The sequence below is a fragment of the Arctopsyche grandis genome, chromosome 5, assembly GCF_051622035.1.
Source record: "Arctopsyche grandis isolate Sample6627 chromosome 5, ASM5162203v2, whole genome shotgun sequence".
Lineage (NCBI taxonomy): Eukaryota > Metazoa > Arthropoda > Insecta > Trichoptera > Hydropsychidae > Arctopsyche > Arctopsyche grandis.
In genome coordinates, this window is record NC_135359.1 from 32,246,432 (window position 1) to 32,268,223 (window position 21,792).

At 36.7% G+C, this 21,792-nt stretch overlaps 2 protein-coding genes and 1 long non-coding RNA gene across 3 annotated transcripts in view; 1 reads left to right on the top strand and 2 right to left on the bottom strand.

Annotated features, from left to right (window-relative positions):
- The window catches only part of LOC143912008 (uncharacterized), a 439,734-nt gene extending 419,298 nt beyond the window's left edge, over nucleotides 1–20,436 (bottom strand). Inside the window, exon 1 of the mRNA XM_077431115.1 lies at nucleotides 20,283–20,436. The gene's annotated coding sequence lies outside the window, so the exon portion shown is untranslated. The remainder of the gene's footprint in view (nucleotides 1–20,282) is intronic.
- On the top strand, nucleotides 2,542–4,801 carry LOC143911827 (uncharacterized). The gene is made up of 3 exons (XR_013260595.1): nucleotides 2,542–3,314; nucleotides 4,221–4,316; nucleotides 4,391–4,801. It is a non-coding gene; the product is annotated as an uncharacterized LOC143911827 (long non-coding RNA).
- Nucleotides 8,093–18,558, bottom strand: LOC143911626 (serine/threonine-protein kinase GA29083). Its single transcript, XM_077430598.1, has 12 exons — nucleotides 18,123–18,558; nucleotides 14,568–14,667; nucleotides 12,752–13,057; nucleotides 11,698–11,885; nucleotides 11,158–11,247; nucleotides 10,923–11,086; nucleotides 10,723–10,841; nucleotides 10,541–10,640; nucleotides 10,319–10,464; nucleotides 8,984–9,130; nucleotides 8,593–8,845; nucleotides 8,093–8,514 (listed from the first exon to the last, which is right to left on the bottom strand). Exons 1-12 carry the CDS (start codon nucleotides 18,542–18,544, stop codon nucleotides 8,498–8,500), a joined length of 2,052 nt encoding a protein of 683 aa, XP_077286724.1. The 5' UTR covers nucleotides 18,545–18,558; the 3' UTR covers nucleotides 8,093–8,497.
- Nucleotides 20,437–21,792: the final 1,356 nt, after the last annotated feature.

The following is a 21,792-nucleotide window of genomic DNA, read 5'->3' on the forward strand; positions in this document are numbered from 1 at the left end:
TTTTGTGAAGTATTGTAATATGTATAGATGGTCAGTATTTTTATTATTTGTCCGGTAAGTTATCATTCGGTCATCGTATAAGTACATATACACATGTTACAACGAAATCGCACCATTTTTAAGTTACATATATGTATGTGCATGTAGGTACTATTCACTAGTGCGAAAGTATTCGGTTATGATATCACTAAAACGCTAGTGAAAATATATTTTCACTGACAATATTACCCCACTTAACATACATAAAACAAAGATTTTTGATTTATTATTTATTTATTCGAGTATTTGTTCCTTAGATATTAATCAATTTATAGTCAATATTTTAATATGCATAGATGGTCAGTATTTGTATTATTTGTCCAGTCACAAAAGCACGGGCAAAGCCGGGTAGCAACACTGAGAATTTTATAAAATTCTTTTTTACATATTATTTTTACTATTTTAAATTACTTTTGTATATTTTTATTTTCCTTTCATGCCTTCTTTTATAATATTTTTTTAATATAATTTTACTTTTTTTTTCTATTCAATGTTCTATTGTATCTCTCTATATATTTCTGTCTTTAATAAAGTTGTAACCCCCTGATATAATATACATATGTAGTGTTTGTGTAATTTTGATTTTTGTATGTTGTCAAGTTTATATGCTAAAAAAATCAATTCACTATTGTGGCGGCTCGCTTATACGACATGGTCGAGTTTGGTTGCCTTCCTGCGAGTGGGAACCAACTCGGCTGGGTTCGGAGAGCTACTACTCACTCTGTCTTCAGCTGTCATATAATAAACACGTGCATTAACATGCCAGTCGTCTCATTCGTTCATCCTCCATACTGGTGACCCCCGACATCGAACCACGCAGCCTCGATCAATTTCAACATGCCGCTCATCCCTGCCCCGCCGAGCCAGGCGGGGAAGCTACCCGCCGCGCCCCGATATTTTAAAGAACGAAAGATATGCTGTTAGTGTTATGGAGGATGAACGAATGAGACGACTGGCATGTTAATGCACGTGTTTATTATATGACAGCTGAAGACAGAGTGAGTAGCGGCTCTCCGAACCCAGCCGGGCTGGTCCCCACTCGCAGGAAGGCAACCAAACTCGACCATGTCGTATAAGCGAGCCGCCACATCACTCCCCCCCCAGCATCAGCGATACCAAAATTACAAAGAAACAAATTTTACAAAAGAAAAAAATTATTAAGTGGGGAGAAAAAAAAATGTTGACGTGGGTCATCCGCTGTATAGGTGTACCGCCCTGAATGGTCGGTAGATTCGAGGGCGGTGACGTCGCGAGCAGGACGGTGGCTGGTCCGATGGTCGCGCCGATGCGATGCTGCGGCGGCGCCGCTCTTCCGAGGCTGATGTCGGTTGGTGGGGCGGCGGGGGCGGCAGGGGCATCGATGTGGTTGATGATACTCCGAGCTGGACTGTGAGTCGTTGTGGCTCGTGGAGGTGTTGTAGCGCTACCGCCCGTCTCGGCGTGACGACGCTCGTGGGGACGGACGGGGCCTTGATGATGATGATGGTGCTGAGGTGGTGTGTATCTTGTGGTGCTGGATGACCGTTCTATGTGTACTGGATCGCGCATGACTCCACATCCAGCTGTCAAGATCGTCGTCTCATTCGCTCCCCCATTTTTTAAGCACCTGTCATCGACGTTGTGGCTGGACTCCAGTCGATAGGTAGGTAGGTAGGTAGCCGTGTCTGCTCGTTTATTGTCACCGACGGGCCGCGGCGTGCTGTGTTGATGGCGATGAGGGCGCGGCGGGTAGCTTTCCCGCCTGGCTCGGCGAGGCAGGGATGAGCGGCATGTTGAAATTGATCGAGGCTGCGTGGCTCGATGTCGGGGGTCACCAGTATGGAGGATGAACGAATGAGACGACTGGCATGTTAATGCACGTGTTTATTATATGACAGCTGAAGACAGAGTGAGTAGCGGCTCTCCGAATCCAGCCGGGTTGGTCCCCACTCGCAGGAAGGCAACCAAACTCGACCATGTCGTATAAGCGAGCCGCCACAGGTAATATGCTGTCATTTTACTATTGCACTTTTTCTTCACACAAGCATTAACGTTTTCTGCACATCGGTCAAGCCAGTCAATAATATCGCTTGCATAGTTAAGGGTTTGTAGGAATATAGCACAACTTGTGCTATTACGAATCAAAACCAGTGATCTCATACATTTCACACCAATCATCGTCGCTCCTGTACAAACATGCATAACTTAAGGGCAACGTCCCCTTCGACCATTCCAGAAGAAAGAGTTCATCGCTCGATCGTAAAACGAACGAAACCCAACAGTTATGTCATCAGGCAACCGTAACACATGTCCTGAAAAGTCGTTTACGCGTGGCACACGACCTCATTCTCAAACGAACGACGTCTTGGCGCTGACCCCATAGCTATAAACCACACGTGTACCGAAGACACGTGCCTCAAAAACAGGTCAACACGTGTCCCTAACACAGGTGTCCTGGAAACGAAGACAAAGCATCTGCACGCGGCACGCATCAAGCCAGAACGTATATAAAGCGACGCACCAGCTCCCAACACCAGAGAGAACCTCTGGAGTTCAACCAGATCACTTCTCCGAAGCTCAACCTCTTCGTACATACAATAACCATTGTAACAATTGAACAAAAATAAACGATCCTCTTACAAACTACACAACATGTGTTTCGTTAGGCCGGGATACGGTCAACATACCTTCCCTGCCTTACAGGTTTATCAATCTTCACGGAATTATTATTGCACTACACGAAAGATTGAAAAAACAACTAACATGTTTTTCCTGATTATATAAGAATTATTGTAATGTAGGGGCCATACGATATGGTCGAGTTTGGGTCACCACCCTCGGTTCCAGGGGAAAATATCCTGACCTAGGATAATAATGGAATCCAGCAGCGGAAGAAAAAGTGCGCAAAAGTGGTTGCACGTATGTTAAAATAGAAATCATATGCTCGTATGCAGCGATCGTTTAACTTTTGCAAAATATATTTTGAATAAATAAACTAATAACAATTAAAAATGCCCCTATAATTTTATGCTCTCTAATATTGAAAACGTGAAATCTAGATTTTACATTTAAAAGTAAAGGTGCGTTTCGGCTCGAAAAAGAGGTTCTGGCGCGTCGCACAAGCTGCGTTTTCCCCACTACACCACGGTGAAGAGGTGGAAAAGAGCGATTTGAAGTACTTTCTGGAAGCGGTTAGCGACTGCACTAACACGGGGTCATCGTCACCGAGTTTGTTTCGCCGGATTGTGCGGTTGTGCCCTTCCACGGAGAATCGTCTATTTTCTTCAAAGCATCAGGTCCTTATCAAGCTTCAAATTACATTTGTTGATCGTTTAGATTCAAACAATACACTAAACGCGAACTAACCACAAAATCATCGTGTGTTAGAAGAGCACGTGTGTGCCAATTTTCCTCACGAAGGGTATTCTTTTCCCCTTTACGCCTAATTCGAGCTCAAGGTCACACTCTACTCTTTTTGTCTTAATTGTAAAATGCACAAAATAAATTTTAATGTATTTAAAGTCTTGAGGTGAATATTAACCTACTAAAAATACCCGACGACCTAGAAGAGCGTCGCTTTTCTAGAAGGGAATCTCTTGTTAATTATTGGAAATGGCTGGCATATTGGTCGAAATCAGCTTTTGAGAAATGGTGGTACAAATTAAAAAATTAAATCAAAGGTTCTGAAATATGGATAATCAAAACGTCGAAAGTCTTTATCCAGGAATGTACCACGGAAGCTGAAGGACTTTTCGATAGCAAAACAATTTAACTTTTTGAGATAACTGAGGAATAATTTAGGAAAACAGGGATAAATAGAGGACATGTTTTTTTGATACTGGACTAATGTCCATTTTACATATGTATATTAAATCCTTTAAATAACTCATGGCTGTTTGGAATATGGAGGAAAATACATGATTCCTATTGGTCAGTTTAGCTGAGCTATAAGAATTGGATATTTTGGGGTTCACATATGCTAGAGATTCATAACAAAGCGAAAAATCAAGATTTAGAATTTTCAAAACTACTGAATTGAAATATGTAAAATACTTTGACAAGTAATGTTAATTTATACTATCATTAAAAGCCTCGTTTTTTACATTATCTAAATACATAAATATATACAAATTCCATACATATCAATAGATAAAATTTTGTTTTAACTCTGGGTGTTGTAAATTTATAAATATGTTTTCCAGGTAGGAAAGCAGGTGAACAAGATTAATTGCAAAGCACTACAGTGAAATCGACTTGAACCCTATCTGTTGAAACCTTAGGTCTCCCATACAATATCAGTGAGTAATGTTTCAATATTTTTTGTTGGTCTAGTATTTCGTATTAATAATTGTATAATCTTTTACATTTTCAGTTGTTGTTACTTAATATTGACTGCAATCTCACCCCACAATGAAGGAGTCGGAATTCACAGATGGAAGAAAGAAATATAAATTTTCATAACATCAAGTTCCATCAAAAATGGAAAATCCCTAGATAAGCTTCTAATGCGCTCAACTGTTGTTGAAAATCTTAAAATTTAGAATGATTTGCATAATTTTTGTACATCAGGGTAGGTTCGGGGATCCAAGTGAAAAGTTTAGGTCGCTTTATAGCATTTATTGGTCAAACTCAGGATAACCATTCACACGAGTGTGGGATCCAACGTTTGTATGCCCTTTAATACCATATACCAAAGCTCAACTTCCACCTGGCTGTTTTTATAAAAATCATATCCTAAAAATTTATTGTGAAACATGAAAAAATAAAACAACTGAATAATATTAATGTTTTGTTTCGATTTCTTTTTCACAACACATCTCAAAACGCTACAGCAATGCAATGCTTTTCGTTGGTGAATTTATATGTACATATGTATATATAATATGAATTTTTAAATGATGCTTAAAAATCTTGACAATGATTAACTTAAAACTTAAAAATTCTTAACACTAATGAAGGCCGCTGACTCATATTTGTATTATGTTGGGTGCACAACGCTTACTGGCTGCTGACACATATATGATTCACGACTGCGCGAACTGTTTCAGTCCACTGATATATTTTTTTATCACGTTTTCATCAATAGATTCTGGCCGATGATAAAATATTAGCATATATTAGCGGACTGAAACAGTTCGCGCATTCGTGAATCATATATGTATTAGCGGCCTCTACACGTTGTGCACCCAACATGACACAAATATGAGTCAGCGGCCGTCAGTGTCAACAATGATTAGTATCATATTAAAAATTACATTATTGGAGCCGTCGACACCAACAATATTTTCCATATCCAGTTACAATGTTGCAACCTGTGGTTGCTATTTAGGAACTGGTTATGGAAAATATCGTAGGTATCGACGTCCCCAATGGGTAACTGATACGTGCGTAATATTGCATAGTTCCAGTCAAAATGACTTAAGAGCAAAAGATGCTTAATAACTTGCCAAATGGAAGTCATCTCATCCTATTTTTTACTAAGAGTTTGTATTTTTATTCCATGATGCCATTGCAGGTTGCCCTTGAGCCTATGGTATTAAACTTTTACATATGTATAAATTATTGCATATTTATAATTAAAAATTTAAAATCATTCATATAATAGTGGGTAGGATGGTTTTACCAATTTGATGAGGAACTGTTTCCACAATGAAATTAGATAGGAAACGATCAAATAAGCAAACTAATAGGAAACGATCGACTTGGAATGACAGCAGTATTACAGAAATATGTACTTCCGAATAAATTATTTTAAATTGAATTCAATCCAGGAACTTCTTAGTGGTTAGCATTAGCGCAACTACCGAGCTATACTGCCGGCAATTTGAATTTTCTATTCAAAAACTATCTGCATAGTTCGTCTCCTGGGTAGTTTTTCCACATATTAATCAGCGAATTTGTTCATTTAATTACCAAATTAGGGATTTTGTTAAAATATCTTTTAACGATTTTGTTGGATCTGGGTAAATCAGTTATGGATGATATATGCATTACAAACAAAAAAAGAAAAACGTAAAAATTGCTCATAAAATTTATTGTTTTGCTTATTTTCTATTTTATAAAAATAAACAACATTTAAAGCTTTCAAGCAGATAATGGTCTTATGAGTTTTGTGTTTTTTTTTAAGCTATAAACACATTTTTATTATTATTTTGAAATGTGTCAATACGTAAATGATAATTAAATGAACTACATGTTTACAGTCGAGACAGAAAATTATTGTAATTACAATAAAGATGGAAAGAAACTATAAAACACGTCGTTCTAAAATAAAACTAATAAATAATAAAAAAAAACACGATTTCCAAAGTATTGAAAGCACACAACACACTTCTTTCAGTCGTTTTATATGTATATATATATATATTATTTTTAATATAAAATTGAAAATAACACAAGTAATAAATAATCATAATTACTGATCACAAAGAAAAATAAACGCGCAAGTGAACCGTTGCAGGTGTGATAAAATAAATCCACATTTTTAAACATACGGCTCAATGAACTATACAGGAATGCTTAAGACAAAATACGTAAAAAAAATTCAATGAATATGTTTTAATTTAAACCATAAAAATTAATAGTAATTACATTTACATACATATTTAACACAAAAATCGTTGTTTTGAATTATTATTTTTCTGTACATAATTACATTGCAGCGAATTTTTTTTTTTTACACAAATTTTGGTTTCATTCTATAAAAATCATTACAATAATTCGGCCAATTGTTAAAAATTCAAAGATACACTTTGTGTCCCGCCCTAATAAACAAAGATGACGTTTCAAAAAATTCTGTTCCGATTTGAAAATTAAATTTTATATCACCTTTGGCACAGTTGCATTAACAATATTAAGTTGTTTTGGCACGAAATACAATTGTGGGACGTTTTTTTATTAATCTTTTTGGCAAACAAGTTGATACTGATATTAATGCCACAAAACAAAAACAAAAAAAAAGGAATAGGCTTATGTATAATAGAAAAAATAGCTTATTTTATAAATAATAAAGATTTTTATACTTTTTCAATTTATCAATGCCTTAAAACGAATACATAACAAACGTTACACAATACTGAAATAAATTTTGTATATTTTAATCATCATATTATTACAATATAAAAAGTAGAAAGTTTGATCTCACATTCGATCACATTGTTATCGGAAACAAATTATTATTAGTATATAAATATAATATGCAACAGTAATAATGCACTATAAATACATATGCAGTGCACAGCATCATGATTCAAGCAAGATATGCAAAGGAAAGATGATGGCGTACAATAAGTTTAAGATTTTTCTTTTTAATTAACATTATATTATATATAACAGCATTCACTTCGTAAAATGTGTGCTTCAAATCACAAGCTAATGTAGCTCATTACAATTAAAAAGCTTCGCGTCAAAAGCTCACTGATTGAAAGATTGATGAATTGCCTTTGTACAATACATTGATATGTCGTCATAAATAGGTAGTCCTTTGAAGAATGATATGAAGATAACAAAAATACACACACACACACCAGAAAATGTCCAGATTGATCACAAATAACACGATTTTAAATCGATTTTACTGACTTTCTGGTGTAAACCGACCGTAGAATGAAATGCAATTTATACACAGCACTTCTTCCATTTTACACGACGAATGTAAACGGAGAAGACTTTGTGAATAAATTTAAATAATATATATATATATATATATATATGTACATACGCTTGCAAAAATTACAAAGGAAATATGCATAAAGATTATCGAACAAAGTAATTCTCGAGATTCGATTTTTTTTAGAAAGCGTTAATTTAGACAAGATAGATAGTAAATTTTAATATGTCGATATGGATCAATTTGTTTTCACTAAATCTAATGATTATAAGCAGTGCTCACTTGAGTCAATCCAATAAACTAATATTTATAAAATAAATTGTTCGAAATTCATAAAGAAATATATATGTATATATAAAAAAAAAATTAAGCTTTAAGCACCCATGCATGCTAATATTTAGAGAGTTAATTTTTAAATACTACAAAATAGTTTTTTTAAGCAAGATATATGTATTTTTTTTTTTTATATATATAAAAGCTTTTAAAATAAAAATGGATCATTTCGAAATAAATACATACATACTATTAAAAATAAATACAACATGAGGCGATTCGTTTCTTGATCAAACGTTAAATCATAAAACAAAATATATTGACATCACAAGTTTTATCATTTTTTTTAAATATAATGTATAACGTCTATGCACCATACCGTTTAATTAGTGTTATATATAATATATAAATATTTATATAGGATTTTTCACTAGTTACAAATTATTTGGTATCCCACAACACTTATATCACTAATTGCAATCATTAAAAACTACCTATTTTTTTTTGTTGTTGTTGTATTAATTTTATAATTTGACCTAATAAAAAATATATAATTTGCTATGTAAGTCCATTGTCATTCATGGGCGGACTCATATTTCAAAGTATAGGTCCTCCTGTAAAATTATACAATACAATTCATTATTAAGTTCATTGTGTATTCGTTGTGTTCGATATGTGCGTGGATTACGTACTGCAATCGCCGGCTAACCACGGATCGTCGAGGACGTCTTCGGCGCTGAATCGCAAGATAGGCGACCACTGTAACATGTTGGTGATAAGGTCGCGGGCACCCTGACTCACGTCCACCCAGTGCTTGCTGGGGAAATCGTAACGGCCATTCAAAATGGCGTTGAACAGGGCTTCTTGGTCACCGTCTGCGGCGACGAACGGAGGAAATCCGCACAACAGGATGTACAAGATAACGCCCGCCGCCCACACATCGATCTGTAATCAATTTCAATATGGTAGAAGTGTTAACCACAAATAATTACAGGCGAATCAAAAATAATAAAAAGAAAATAACACATCCCACTTCTGACACCAAATCAGTTTTATTTCTGGCACGTTTCTTATATATATTACCTTAAAGCCATAGCCCGATTCCAACAGAATTTCGGGCGCTATGTAAGTCGGAGTGCCACATATTGTATACAAAGGCTTCGTCACTTCGCAAGCGAGACCGAAATCGCCTAGCTTTAATCCTACAACTTGATCACCTTCAACTTCCACCTGCAAACATATAAACCAGGTTTAAAAATTTCACCTTTTTGAAAGTTTGAACCTCTATTGTATTTTATTGTAGCGTGGGAACATGGAAGAGAGTATCCACTGTCTAAGTGCATTCATGGGTGAACAATAGAGCCCCCAGATTAGGCTAATGGGACTCAGTGAGTTACACTTAGTGAGTCCCGTTAGTGAGTAACACTTATTGAGTCCCTCACAGAACGGGGCGAGTATGGGTAGACCTATGTACGTGCCTACACAATAAACACACCAACAGATCGGGGATGCTATGCTGAGCAACTTGTCCTTTATAAGGAGGTATACACGGTAGAGCAAGTATGCTGGAGCGAGTAGTGGTCTCGTGTGGGCATCCTGAATCGTTGAATAAAGCGATTTTGGCTTCTCATTATTGGATCCTGAACCCACCCCCACGCAACATTATTTATTTACACCCATTTTTATTTGGTTGTGGTTTCAAGTCCCAGCCAAATACGCTGCAGGCAAAATTTTGTGGTTATTAAAACACAAATCAACCGTATCCTGCTAGAATTTTCCGATTTTTTCTAGCTAAATTGTTGTGACAGATCCAACCAATCAGTAACCTCCCTTCAATTTCTCACAAATTCGAGTATTTAGCATCTCGAATTTGTTGAATCTTAAAATCATGCTACTTACATAATGTACTTCTCGCAAATTTGCTGTGTATCAAATTTTTTCGTCGATTTTCCATATATGTCTCTATTGTATTCTACATCCTGTTATGTTTGAAAAATTGCTAGTATTTATGTACAAAAATAACCTAACCATACATATGTGTCACCTTGGGTAATTCCTGTCATGGCACATATGATGTATGTATGAAATAAAAAGTTTGTATCATCAAACATGTATGTATCATTAATGCAACTCGAACCTGTTATCGAAGACAGAATTTTACGTTTGACAATGTATTATTATAACATTTTGAATGCCTCTGCCTCCTTTACCGAGCGACACCTGGTCTTCCAGATGTTAATACCTTTGTATATCATCGCCCACGACATTTTTATATTATAATTATTACACTTACAACTATATTATTACACTGACGACGATGTCGAGTGCCCAACTATCGATTGAGATTTATCGGCAACGATCATTGAACCATGAATAGTACTTAAATTAATAATACTTAAATTACACCTAAAGTGTTACCAATAAATTTTCCGGCTTTATGTCTCTATGCACAATGCCCATGCAATGAAGATAAGCCATAGCGGAAGCGAGATGACGAATCATCAAACGGGCTCTATTCTCGCAAAATTTATACGCTGCAGCTATACTATCGAACAGATCGCCACCTGAAAAGCAACAAAATCAAGTCAAATCCATCATTATACATAAAAACATAAAATAAATTCATCATGTGTGAAATACCTCTGACGAGTTCCAAAACTAAATACAACCAATCTGGAGTATCTTGTTCGGCGATTAAAGACACTATTCTTGGATGACATAATTGACGCATTATTTTCACCTAAAAATTAAACAATCGTATCAAAATAATAGTAATAAAAATAGCATTATTTATGCGAACTTCGCACTATCGACACACTTACTTCCGTTTCTAAGTAATGTTCCTTGCCCCTACACTTATCCTTATCGATTATTTTCATAGCGTATTCTTTGCCGGTATCTCTATCTTTACAGACCCTGACGACGGCGAAATTACCATCACCTATATAGTAAATAATTCGTAATAAATAAATCGATCAAATCAGTGCCAAATTGTGTTCAGGCAGTTTATGTATGTATGTACCGATGAATTTCCCGATGGAGTATTTCGACCGTAAAGGTTCAGGTAAGATTAGAGTGCTAGCATCACTATTAGACAGCAAATCTAACGAAGAACCGCCGTTGGCATCTTTCGCTTTATTTTCGCCAGTCTTAACCGGTTTCCACATTTCAGGTCTGGGGCCATTCCTACAATAAATAAAAAATATATTATTATCCGTAAATATGAATATAAAAAATTTCTATGTTTTCATACTTACTTAGACCCATTTCTTACTGTTAAAGGTTTCTTGTATGTTTGAATAGTTTTGGTTTCTTCAAATTCTAGTTCGAAATCTTCTTGGCTATACCTGGAAAGTACACAGTTTACATTATTTTTATATTTGAATATTTATTTTAATCTATACCAGGAAAGCCTAACAGGTAGCCCCAATGAGCCTTCCTGGCCAGAAACATTGTACATTCGATACAAGTATTAATAGTATTATACAAAGTAAATACATATCAATTAACATCCACAGAGACATCTATGGTCAAATTTGTAAATTTGCAATATTTTATACAATTCGAGATTGCTGAAAACTCAAGATTTGCGAGAAAATGGGTAAGGTTGCCAATTTGTTGGAACCATTTCAATGACAATCAGATAAATTTGCAAACTCTGATAGGAAACGATCGACGTGTAGTCACAAATCCAAGGTCTGGCCAGCAGAAACTAGTTGGATTTGAACGTTAACCACTAGTCTATTCTGGTGGTTAAACAAAAGTTAAGATTTTATTTGTTTTGTAAATGGCCATACCTTTCATTTCCGTAGGCGAAGAACACTTCTTCCGATCCGAAAAAGTGTTCTAACGCCAAAACAGGACGGCCACCGATCGTAAAAACCCTACGAACACATCCAGTATCCAATTTGATGCATTCCGTGAACGCACCGAGGACATGTTCAAATGTGGGACTATTCCTTTTGTTCAAAAGTAACCGGAATATCTGAAAAGACATTGAATAACAACATATGTATTTGAATTAGAAACACCTTATGGAGTGCCGCAAGGGTCTAAATTGGGACCCTTATTATTCATATCATATATATAAAATTAATGTTTTTGCAGATGATACTCTAATATATATCATAGTCAGTAATGTTGATATGATGTCTAATATTTTAAACAAAGCATTGAATTGTGTAAGTGATTGGTTGTAGTAGAAAAAGTAAAATTTTAGTCTATAATACAATTGTCTTGCCGCACATGGTTTATTGTGCCACTGTGCTTAACATGTATAATGGCCAAAAAACAGGAAAAATACAAAAACTACAAAATAAAGCTTTGAGAGGTATTTTGAAGCTTGGTAGATTAAAAAGTATAAGAAGTGTGTTAGATGAATTGGGATGGATGACTATAAGAAATAGTACATTTTCTTTTGTTTATAAGTTAGATCATAGGTTATTACCTAAGTATTTTAAGGATTATGTATATAATAAGAAATAGTGATATACATAGTTATTATACCAGAAATAAGAACAATTTAGATGTAGGTAGAGTTTGGAGAAAAAAAACAGTTGGTGGTGTCTTTCACAGGGGTGTGATCATGTACAATGCCCTCCCTGAGTACGGCAGGTCTTTTAAGACCGTGGATGCATGCATTGCGAGGTGTGGGAGACAGTGAAGGAGAGTGCATATAAGTTTAATATATATATGTATATAATTTTGTTATAATTAAGTATGTATTAAATTAAAATAGTATTATGTATTAAAATTAGCTAACTAGCTAAAATTGTATAAATAAATAAATATTACATTCATATTATGTACAATATAGAAAAAAATGTGAGCAAATTATTGCACTTTTAATACCTTTCTTGGTTTAATTCCATTCCTAATAATAGTAACGATACGAGGTCTCACGACGGATATTTCATTGGAGATCACTTTGGCCGAGTTGCCGTTGCCGGTGGCCCCGTACGGAGACCCCGTATCGTTGAACAGTCTCGACAGTCTATTGTTGGGTGTTTTCAGAGTTGTGTTGAGCGTGGTGTTGTTGGATTCCGGCGTGTTCAGTCTAGCGGACATTTGAGCGTTGTAGTCTAATTTTTTAAAAATCTCTCCCTTCCCCGAACACACGTACGACTTGCCATCTTCCAAATCCTCGAGCTTCAGCACCTGCAAGCCGAACGAAGGCGAAAGTTTTATCGATCGATATGAAAATCGGCGAAGGAATGCGGCAAACCGGGTCAAGCGATGGATGAGCTCCGTTCGTTACTTTCTCCACACCGATTTGAATTTTACCGCTAATGGGTATTGCCGTTTACAAACATGTGTGTCAGTATAATTCATCAATCAGCGTCGCGCTTATCGAGTGCAAATTTATCGCCGAACAAATGTTATCATTATGCATGTGAAAGATTGCAATTCATAGATATTACAATAAAACGTTCGGCTCCAATAAAACTAAAAACCATTCAAACAACATTATTGACAGCTTCTAATCATATCTGATATGATTTTCATAATTAATATCATCCACTATCGTAGATAAGCATGTTATTATAATCATGGGCTATGGAATATTAAGCTATTAATTAAAAAAAAATTAAAAGAAATGTGCCGGTCCTGTGTTTGATCCGCACGCGGTCGAATTTTTTTCAAATGCCATTTAAATATATTTAATTGTTTAATATGAAAAAAAATGGTAAAAACTACATATAAACAATATAAAACACCAATAGAAAAAGTAATTAATTAAATAAAATTTCAATAGATGGCGCTCAATGCTCAGAGACTTGCCAAGAGGAAACAATGGTAGTAAACAGTATATATAGAAGTTTTTTTGTTTTTGGTAAATTTTATTGGCAGTGTTTTAGCTGTGACGTACATATGTATATCGAATCGAAACGATTATTATATGTAGTATGGCGAGAGTTATCGCAGATACACACACACACACACACACACACAGACACACAGAAAAGCGATATTATATGATATATTATTATTTCACACAATAGTGAGAAAACACTCGATTTCTATTGGTTTAAGATTAAAACAAAAAACTTTTCAAGGAATGGAAATTGAGATTCAAAGTTCACCTATTGCAAAGATAGATGGAATGAATTATACGCACTGTAGTCGTTTGTATTTGAGGTTTATATATATATATATATATATATATATATATATATATATAGATATATATATATATATATATATATATATATATATATATATATATATATATATATAAAATATAAAAACGGACTGTCGGTAAATATGTATATAAATATGTGACAGACGATCAACCAGTATGGGGAACCAATCACAGCCGAGTAATCGAGACGCCGGGAAGCGTGGTAGTGGGGAAGTGGGGGGGGGGTGTCGAGCTCTGGCCGTGCTGGAAGTGCCGGGGGCGAAGCCCCCAGGGCAAACACACACACACATTCATTCATCATTCCAAACGGGCTGGATTGCTAAGTGTATAATGTGCCACTTTTATTTCGATTAATATTACGTGCGCGTGCGCCTATAAATTATCTTACAGTATACTACATATAACTTTATTTTTATTCGTGTTTCAAACCACCCGATGAAAATAGCGGGCACAACACTAGTATAATATAATAGTCCATATTTGAGATGTTAAATTGGGCGATGGATAGAAACATTTTCAAATTACCTTTTTACCGTCTAATGAGAATATTGTGCGAACACCATTTGGCAGGGTCACATTGTCGGCGAGGATTCGAGTCAAGTCGGCAGTGAGACTATCGAACGTCCTGAAAATGTAAAGTTTTTCGTTAAACATTGTGCAATACGGACGGTGTGCGTCCGAGACAGACGATGAGTCAGCAACGTTGATTAATCACTATTCATGTATGCGTAGCTAATAATATTTAGCACAGGTCAGCAAATTCCAGATAACGAGCAAGGGTTCGGTGATGCATAGTAACGAGCTCGGTCGAGAGCGTCTCGTTTGATCAATTTTTCTCTCTGCAAAACAAAACGTTATTTTTTGTTATCATTTGCTTCGAATTGTGTACACACATGTCTTGCTATTTCGCCTATTGGCATTTACCAAGTTTAAACATTCACTCGAACAAGTGTACGAATTCAATGGAATGTAAGATTGTAGATTTTGAAAGTTCTCAGAAGTTATTTTTTATCTTCGTCATATGATTACAGTGAAAAGGGGGCAATGATTGTTAAATTTTAACCAGTCCATTTATCATTCTGAAATTTATGAACTGATAAGATAATAATTTTATAACAACAGGAAATGTTGAACAAATCTTCAAATTATGCCTGCATATAATGATAGCTTATTTACATCTTGTATTTTTACCAGGGCTGTGGAGTCAGATCAAAATTTACCGACTCCAACTTGAACGATTTTAGATCGACTTTTCTTGCCAATGTATAAAATTGTTTGTAAAAAATTAAAAAATCATTAAAAATTGACCCCATTTTATTGAATTATTAGTAATGAAATTTATTATTAATTTTTAATAAACAGGAAACCCCAATGCACCTTCCTGGCCAGAAACATTATACATTTGATATTATTATTATTCAAGGTAAATAGATACCAATAATTAACATCAGCAGAGACATTTATGATCAAATTTGTAAATTTGCAGTCGAGATTTGCGAGAAAATGGGCGAGGTTGCCAATTTGTTGGAACCGTTTCAATGAAAATCAGATAAATTGGCAAACTCTCGATAGGAAACGATTGACCTGGAGTCACAAATTCAAGGTGTTGCCGGCAGAAACCAGTGGGATTTGAACACGTGACCACTACGATCAAAGCATTATATGCTAACCACTAGTCATTATATAGGTTTTTCATTCCAAATTGACCCTTTTTCATTTCAAATCCACCCTTTTTTCATTCGAAATTGACCCTTTTTTTTATTTCAAATTGACATTGAAAAGGGGTCCACTTGAAATGAAAAAGGTTTAATTTGAAATAGAAAGGGTCAATTTCAAATAAAAAGGGGACGATTTCGTTTCCAATTAAACCTTTTCCAAATGAAAAAGGTTTAATTTGAAACGAAAAAGGGTCAATTTGAAACGAAAAAGGGTCAATTTGAAATGAAAAAGGCTCAATTGGGAATGAAAAACTTGTAACAAACAATATTTATACGTTATTTAAAATCATGGTTTGTGATATATAAATTATTAAATTTAAATTTTTAGTGGATTTACTTAAAAAAAAAAAAATTGGAGACTACATAGTTGACACATACATATGTTCCTTAATAATATTAATTAAAGAAAATAATAAAAATTATGAAAAAGTTTGATTTTTTATATGCTCTGACTTAACAGCCCTGATATTCACATAAACGACACTTTTTGTCATAAAAACAATATAAATATTGATACAAACATACGAAGAAGATGGAATATTTTCTTTTTCACAGCACAATGATGATATGTTTTCAGATATCTATTATTTATTTAGTATTTATTTTTAAAATATAAAGCTCTTAGTGACTTTGCTGATTTTGATTCCTTTTTATCGCAAATCTTCTTGATATCAGGCACAATATTGGTGAGTTTGAATTCTTACAAACATTTGTACAATGTCTGGTGTGTCGTGGAGCCTGTTCCTGCTTTTTGACTTCGTTGCAGCATAATAAGAAAAATCCTGCTTCTCATATATAGGTTGTGGTAACGGAAGTAAAAAAATAATAGCTTGTTTCGACACATTCTCAAACTTACTCTTCTGAGAAACTCGCCCAAAAATCATTTAATGTCTAATCTTTTGATTTTTGATCACTAGCGCATAAGCCTGCATGTTAATCCGTCACGATAAATGGATTCTGAACCCAAGAATCGGCTTTATTATTTTTCAAAAGAGTTTTTTTGTACATAAGTACATACATATGTGGCATAAAAATATTTTTGGAAACTTCTTCATATATGTAAAATTTAATTCATTCAAACATTCATGTGAGGCAGGAAAATAATCAAAATGATTAGATTCTGCCTGCACTTAGATACTTGACGTCATAAACATCAGTGGAGATTGACCATCTCTCGGCTTTCAATATGAAGTATATAGAAGATGTTTTAATGTATTGCAGCGAATAATACCATTCCAATTTTTCGCAGAACACTTATTCAGGTTGTGTGGAACACCAGTGCTTGAGTTCTTGTGCCATATTGCTGGACAACCGTCTCGTTCTCAGGCGAAAGGGTCTCTCAGACTGTATTTGTTGGAGGAGGTGGCGGCCCCATGTTGAGGGGTTTAAGGGTCAAATTTTCTGACATTTAAAGCGGGCTTTACCCTGGTTTAGATCATATCATGAACAACTGACTGAATATCTGGCGTACACAGCAAAAAGTCTACCGCATACTCGGGGGTCTAAAAGAATCACCAGAAAATGTATTGAAGAATCTCCAGAACAACAACAATACATTTTTAACGATGACACATACAATTTATATGAGATTCTAAGAGTACTAATGTTGATATGCTGTGGTTTTGATCCGCTAAACTTTTCACTATTACCTTGGTTTAGATCATATCATGAACAACTGACTGAATATCTGACGTACACAGCAATAAGTCGGGGGTCAGAAATGAATCGAAGAATCTCCGGAACAACAAAAATACATTTTTAACGATGACACATATAAATCATATGAGATTCTAAGAGTACTAATGTTGATATGTTGTGGTTTTGATCCGCTAAACTTTTCACTATTACCTTGGTTTAGATCATATCATGAACAACTGACTGAATATCTGACGTACACAGCAATAAGTCGGGGGTCAGAAATGAATCGAAGAATCTCCAGAACAACAAAAATACATTTTTAACGATGACACATATAAATCATATGAGATTCTAAGAGTACTAATGTTGATATGTTGTGGTTTTGATCCGCTAAACTTTTCACTATTACCTTGGTTTAGATCATATCATGAACAACTGACTGAATATCTGACGTACACAGCAATAAGTCGGGGGTCAGAAATGAATCGAAGAATCTCCAGAACAACAAAAATACATTTTTAACGATGACACATATAATTCTTATCATATTCAAGAGTACAAATGTTGATATGCCGTTGTTGTGATTCGCTTAACTTTTCACTACTATCGTACGTACGAAGATGTTATAGAGTCTGCTGTGTACGCGGGGGCCTGTCGGGAGGTGGGTGGAGGCTTCAGAAGGAAGATTCGATAGTTGGTGATAGACAATTGAATGGTGATATACCTGTATCTCTCGGTGAGGACTGGCACGACACACCCTCCATGGAACCGATCTCCGTTGCGGAAGAAGCGCACGCGACGCGCCTTCCGAGCCGGGGGCGTTCTCGAGTCACGCGCAGCCCTCGCTCTGGCCTGCCGCCCCTCGCCCAGTCCCACCCCCAGCCCTGTCCCCGCCACCCCTGGAGTCCTCTCCTGGCCAGACTCCAGCTCGGCAGCGGAACTGCACCTGGAGCTGCACACACTTCCGCTTCCGCTACGGGTCGGGGTCCTGCCCCCTCCCCCGCCCCCTCCACCCCCCAACGAGTCCATGCTCCAGAGCTGAGGAGTCAGAAGAGTTGACAGAAGCACTCCACTCTCCACTCTCCACTCTCCACACCCGACAGCCGACACTTCATTCGCTCGACGCCGGCACTCATACACATTCATTCACGCTCTGCGTCAAACGGAACATTGGCGAGCGCTCGCCCGAGCCACGTTCGGCGAACGAGCCAGTACTATATTGCGCTCGCCGAACTTGTACAAGCCAATAGCGAGCCGCGAGCGTCGAGTGCTCGGCGTCCACACGCTCGGGCTCGGGTAGTTCGCCGAGTGTGTAGACGCAGCGTCGCGTACACACACGCATACATTCTCTCTCAGCGCACGGCGACACCCACACCCACACTGCACGCCGAATTCATTTTTCTGTCATCGGAAAAAAATGTCCCAATTGTAGCCGGCGTGTAGGCATTATACGCAACGGTAAATTAATTCCGCAGACGAATCGACGGGCCGTTCTTCGTTTGGCGCATTTTATTTGAAAAGTGCAATGTGACGGACGGTGACGTCATTCGCGTGACGTTCCGACGCGCGCACGCAGTCTGTCTTGGGCAGAGAGATGTAATAAGAATAAAGGGGCCCTTACGAATAAATAATTGATGTCAATTTACTTATAAAAATGTAGCCCATGTTGTTTATTGTGTGTTTTTGAATGTATTGTGCAATTTGTTCAGACCAATTGTCTGATGGTCGGCTTTCGTGGCCTTACGACCCACGAGCTGGTCGATGTTTTTGTGGGTAATTGGACTATTCGTCACATTGGGGTGGTCACAAAGACAATTTTCGCCATGAAAATCGCGAATACACAATATTTGGCACTCAAGTTCTCGTTACTATGATGGACTTTTCGGCTGCCAGATGTTCCGTTATAGAGATTTTAGTGACTTTGTGACGAGTAATTTGTGACCAGTAATCACCGAACCGTTTTTGTGCTGGCCACCCTGGGACCCGGCCAGTGACACTTCCGCTCCAACCGTCGCCGCTTGAACACTGCTTCTAAGCGGCGCGTTTCCTCAATCCCGAATCACCAGTTCGAGACTGGTGATGTTTGACGATACTTGGAGACCAGCTCCAGTATTCGTCCGGGGTGAATTGAGGAAGCCTGGTCTGTCTTCGTCCCGAAGGCAGACAACTCAGACACGCGTGCTTGGTGCATAACCTCAAGCCACACAACACGTGTTCTTTGTATACGAACTCCCCCCTTCCCTCCTGCGTACATTTAAACTTAAAATACAGTTGCTCACATATAGATTTACAAACTGTTTTCATTATATAAATCTCCCACCATTTTCCGTCTCCCCGCATCACACTCACACATACGCACACTGTACGAGAGATGGAGACAGAGAGCAGAGCCGCCATCAGCAGATACCAGACCACAGACGACGAAGGAAGACACCTTGGGGGAAAGCCTCGCCGACGATCTAGCGCTGAGCAGCTAAACATCACGTCCAGGTGGCTTCTCGATTGAGAACGCCTGGCGTCTGTACAGAGATTTTAATGACTTTTTGACGAGTCTTTTGTGACCAGTAATCACCGATCCCGAAAACACACAGTGAGGATTGTGGCACATGGTTTTGTTTTAGATACTTTTAAACATGCGAAAAAAATGTGGCATGCCTTGAATTCCCAGAATCACTCATTATCATCTAGAACGGAATACTTATTTTCATTTTCTTCATATTATATTTTAGATATTGTAGCGGCTCTACGACATGGCCGAGTTTCGGTTACCGTCCTGTGAGTTGGGACCAACTCGGCCAAGTTCAAAAGTTGCTATACCACTTCCTCTTCGGCTGCCATAATAAACACACGTGCATCGCCATGCCAGTCGTCTCATTCGCCTTACCCCCATAACTAGTGAGCGGAACGGAAGCGTGCTGTTCATTGTTAATTGTTGGACGTGCTTTGTTAAAGGTTCACCGAACTTTTTTTTTTGCACTCTAGCTTTTTAAAAAGACCCAAACCGCCCGATTCCTGGAAAAAGCACGCTCCCTATTCGCAATTGTAGGTATTTTGATGTTTTGTGGTCAAAACCGATTTTTTCCACCGTCTCATACTCTTTTTTATTCTGATTTTTCACATTGATTTGTATATCTAATTCAATAAATTGGGTTAAATGTAAATTTTCAATTCTTTTATTTTGATATTTCGAAAATCGCAATTATTTTTATCATGAACAATTTCATACGTTGGCAAGAAAAGGTGATCTTACTAAATCGTTCAAATTGGAGTCGATTCATAAAATTAAGTAGGAGTCGAATTTGATAAATATTAATCCGACTCCGACTTATCTCCACAGCCCTGATAAAACAAAACAAAAATTCACCGCACGCCACTGACTTAAACGTATATTTATTTTAAAATGCCCCCCCCCCCCCCTTTATCCTTAACTGCAAGGTTTAATATTGATCCTTGTTATTTTATTAAACTGAAATGGCTTTCGGATTTCAAGCTGCCAATAACTTGGTTTTAGTTGTTGGCCATTAACTTTTAATCATTAATTAACTTTTTAACATGGTATATTTCAATTGATTGTTGCCATTGTTTTAGACCAAATCTTAAGCAAAAGTCATGTTTGTGCGATGGAACGTAGTTTGGACGGTTTAGCTAGAAAATCCTGCATCATTACTAGAGGTAGGACCGGAAGCGTGCCGTTCATTGTCAATTGTTCGCCGTGTTTTGTTCATTTTTATGATGAACCTTTTTTTTTTGCACTCTAGCTTTGTAAATAGACCTAAAACGCCCTTATTCCTGGAAAAAGCACGCTTCTGGTCCTACTTCTACTCATTACTAGAGGTAGGACCGGAAGCGTGCAGTTTTTTGTTCATAGTTCATTTTTATGATGAATCTTTTTTTTGCACTCTAGCTTTGTAGTTTGCTCTACTTCCTGGAAAATAGACCCAAAATGCCCTGTTTCCTGGAAAAGCACGCTTCCGGTCCTACCTATACTCATTACTAGAGGTCGGAATCTGAAGGGTCCGGAAACGTGCCGCCTATTGTTCCATTGTTGTAAGTCCTTTGTAAAAAAGGTTCTGCAAACCTTTAACAATGCATTTATAATCTTTGAACAATAAAGAGCCCCTTCAGATTCCGGTCTCTACTCATTACTGCATTTCGCATTTGCAGCTTTTAAGTCTCATCTTTTTTTTTTACCTTTCTGGATGATTTTGGGATTTTCCTGTAAGGCCTTCCTGGTATATATGTAAAATAAAAATAAAATACTGCAGTAGTAAAGTTTTATTTGATTAAGGGTCCATTCGAACCATTGCAGTATTGGTTTTTTGGCTATCCTTCCTTGTAAGTCGTGAGATAAAACCAGTACACTTTATGTAATAGAACTTTTTTATTTAATGGAT

Coding starts and splice junctions, on each gene's coding strand:
- LOC143911626 (XM_077430598.1), bottom strand. CDS start 18,544: ATGAATGTGTATGAGTGCCGGCGTCGAGCGAATGAAGTGTCGGCTGTC. Junction 11,248..11,697: donor TTCGCCTACGGAAATGAAAG/GTATGGCCATTT, acceptor TGTACTTTCCAG/GTATAGCCAAGAAGATTTCG. Junction 10,641..10,722: donor AACATTACTTAGAAACGGAA/GTAAGTGTGTCG, acceptor TTTAATTTTTAG/GTGAAAATAATGCGTCAATT.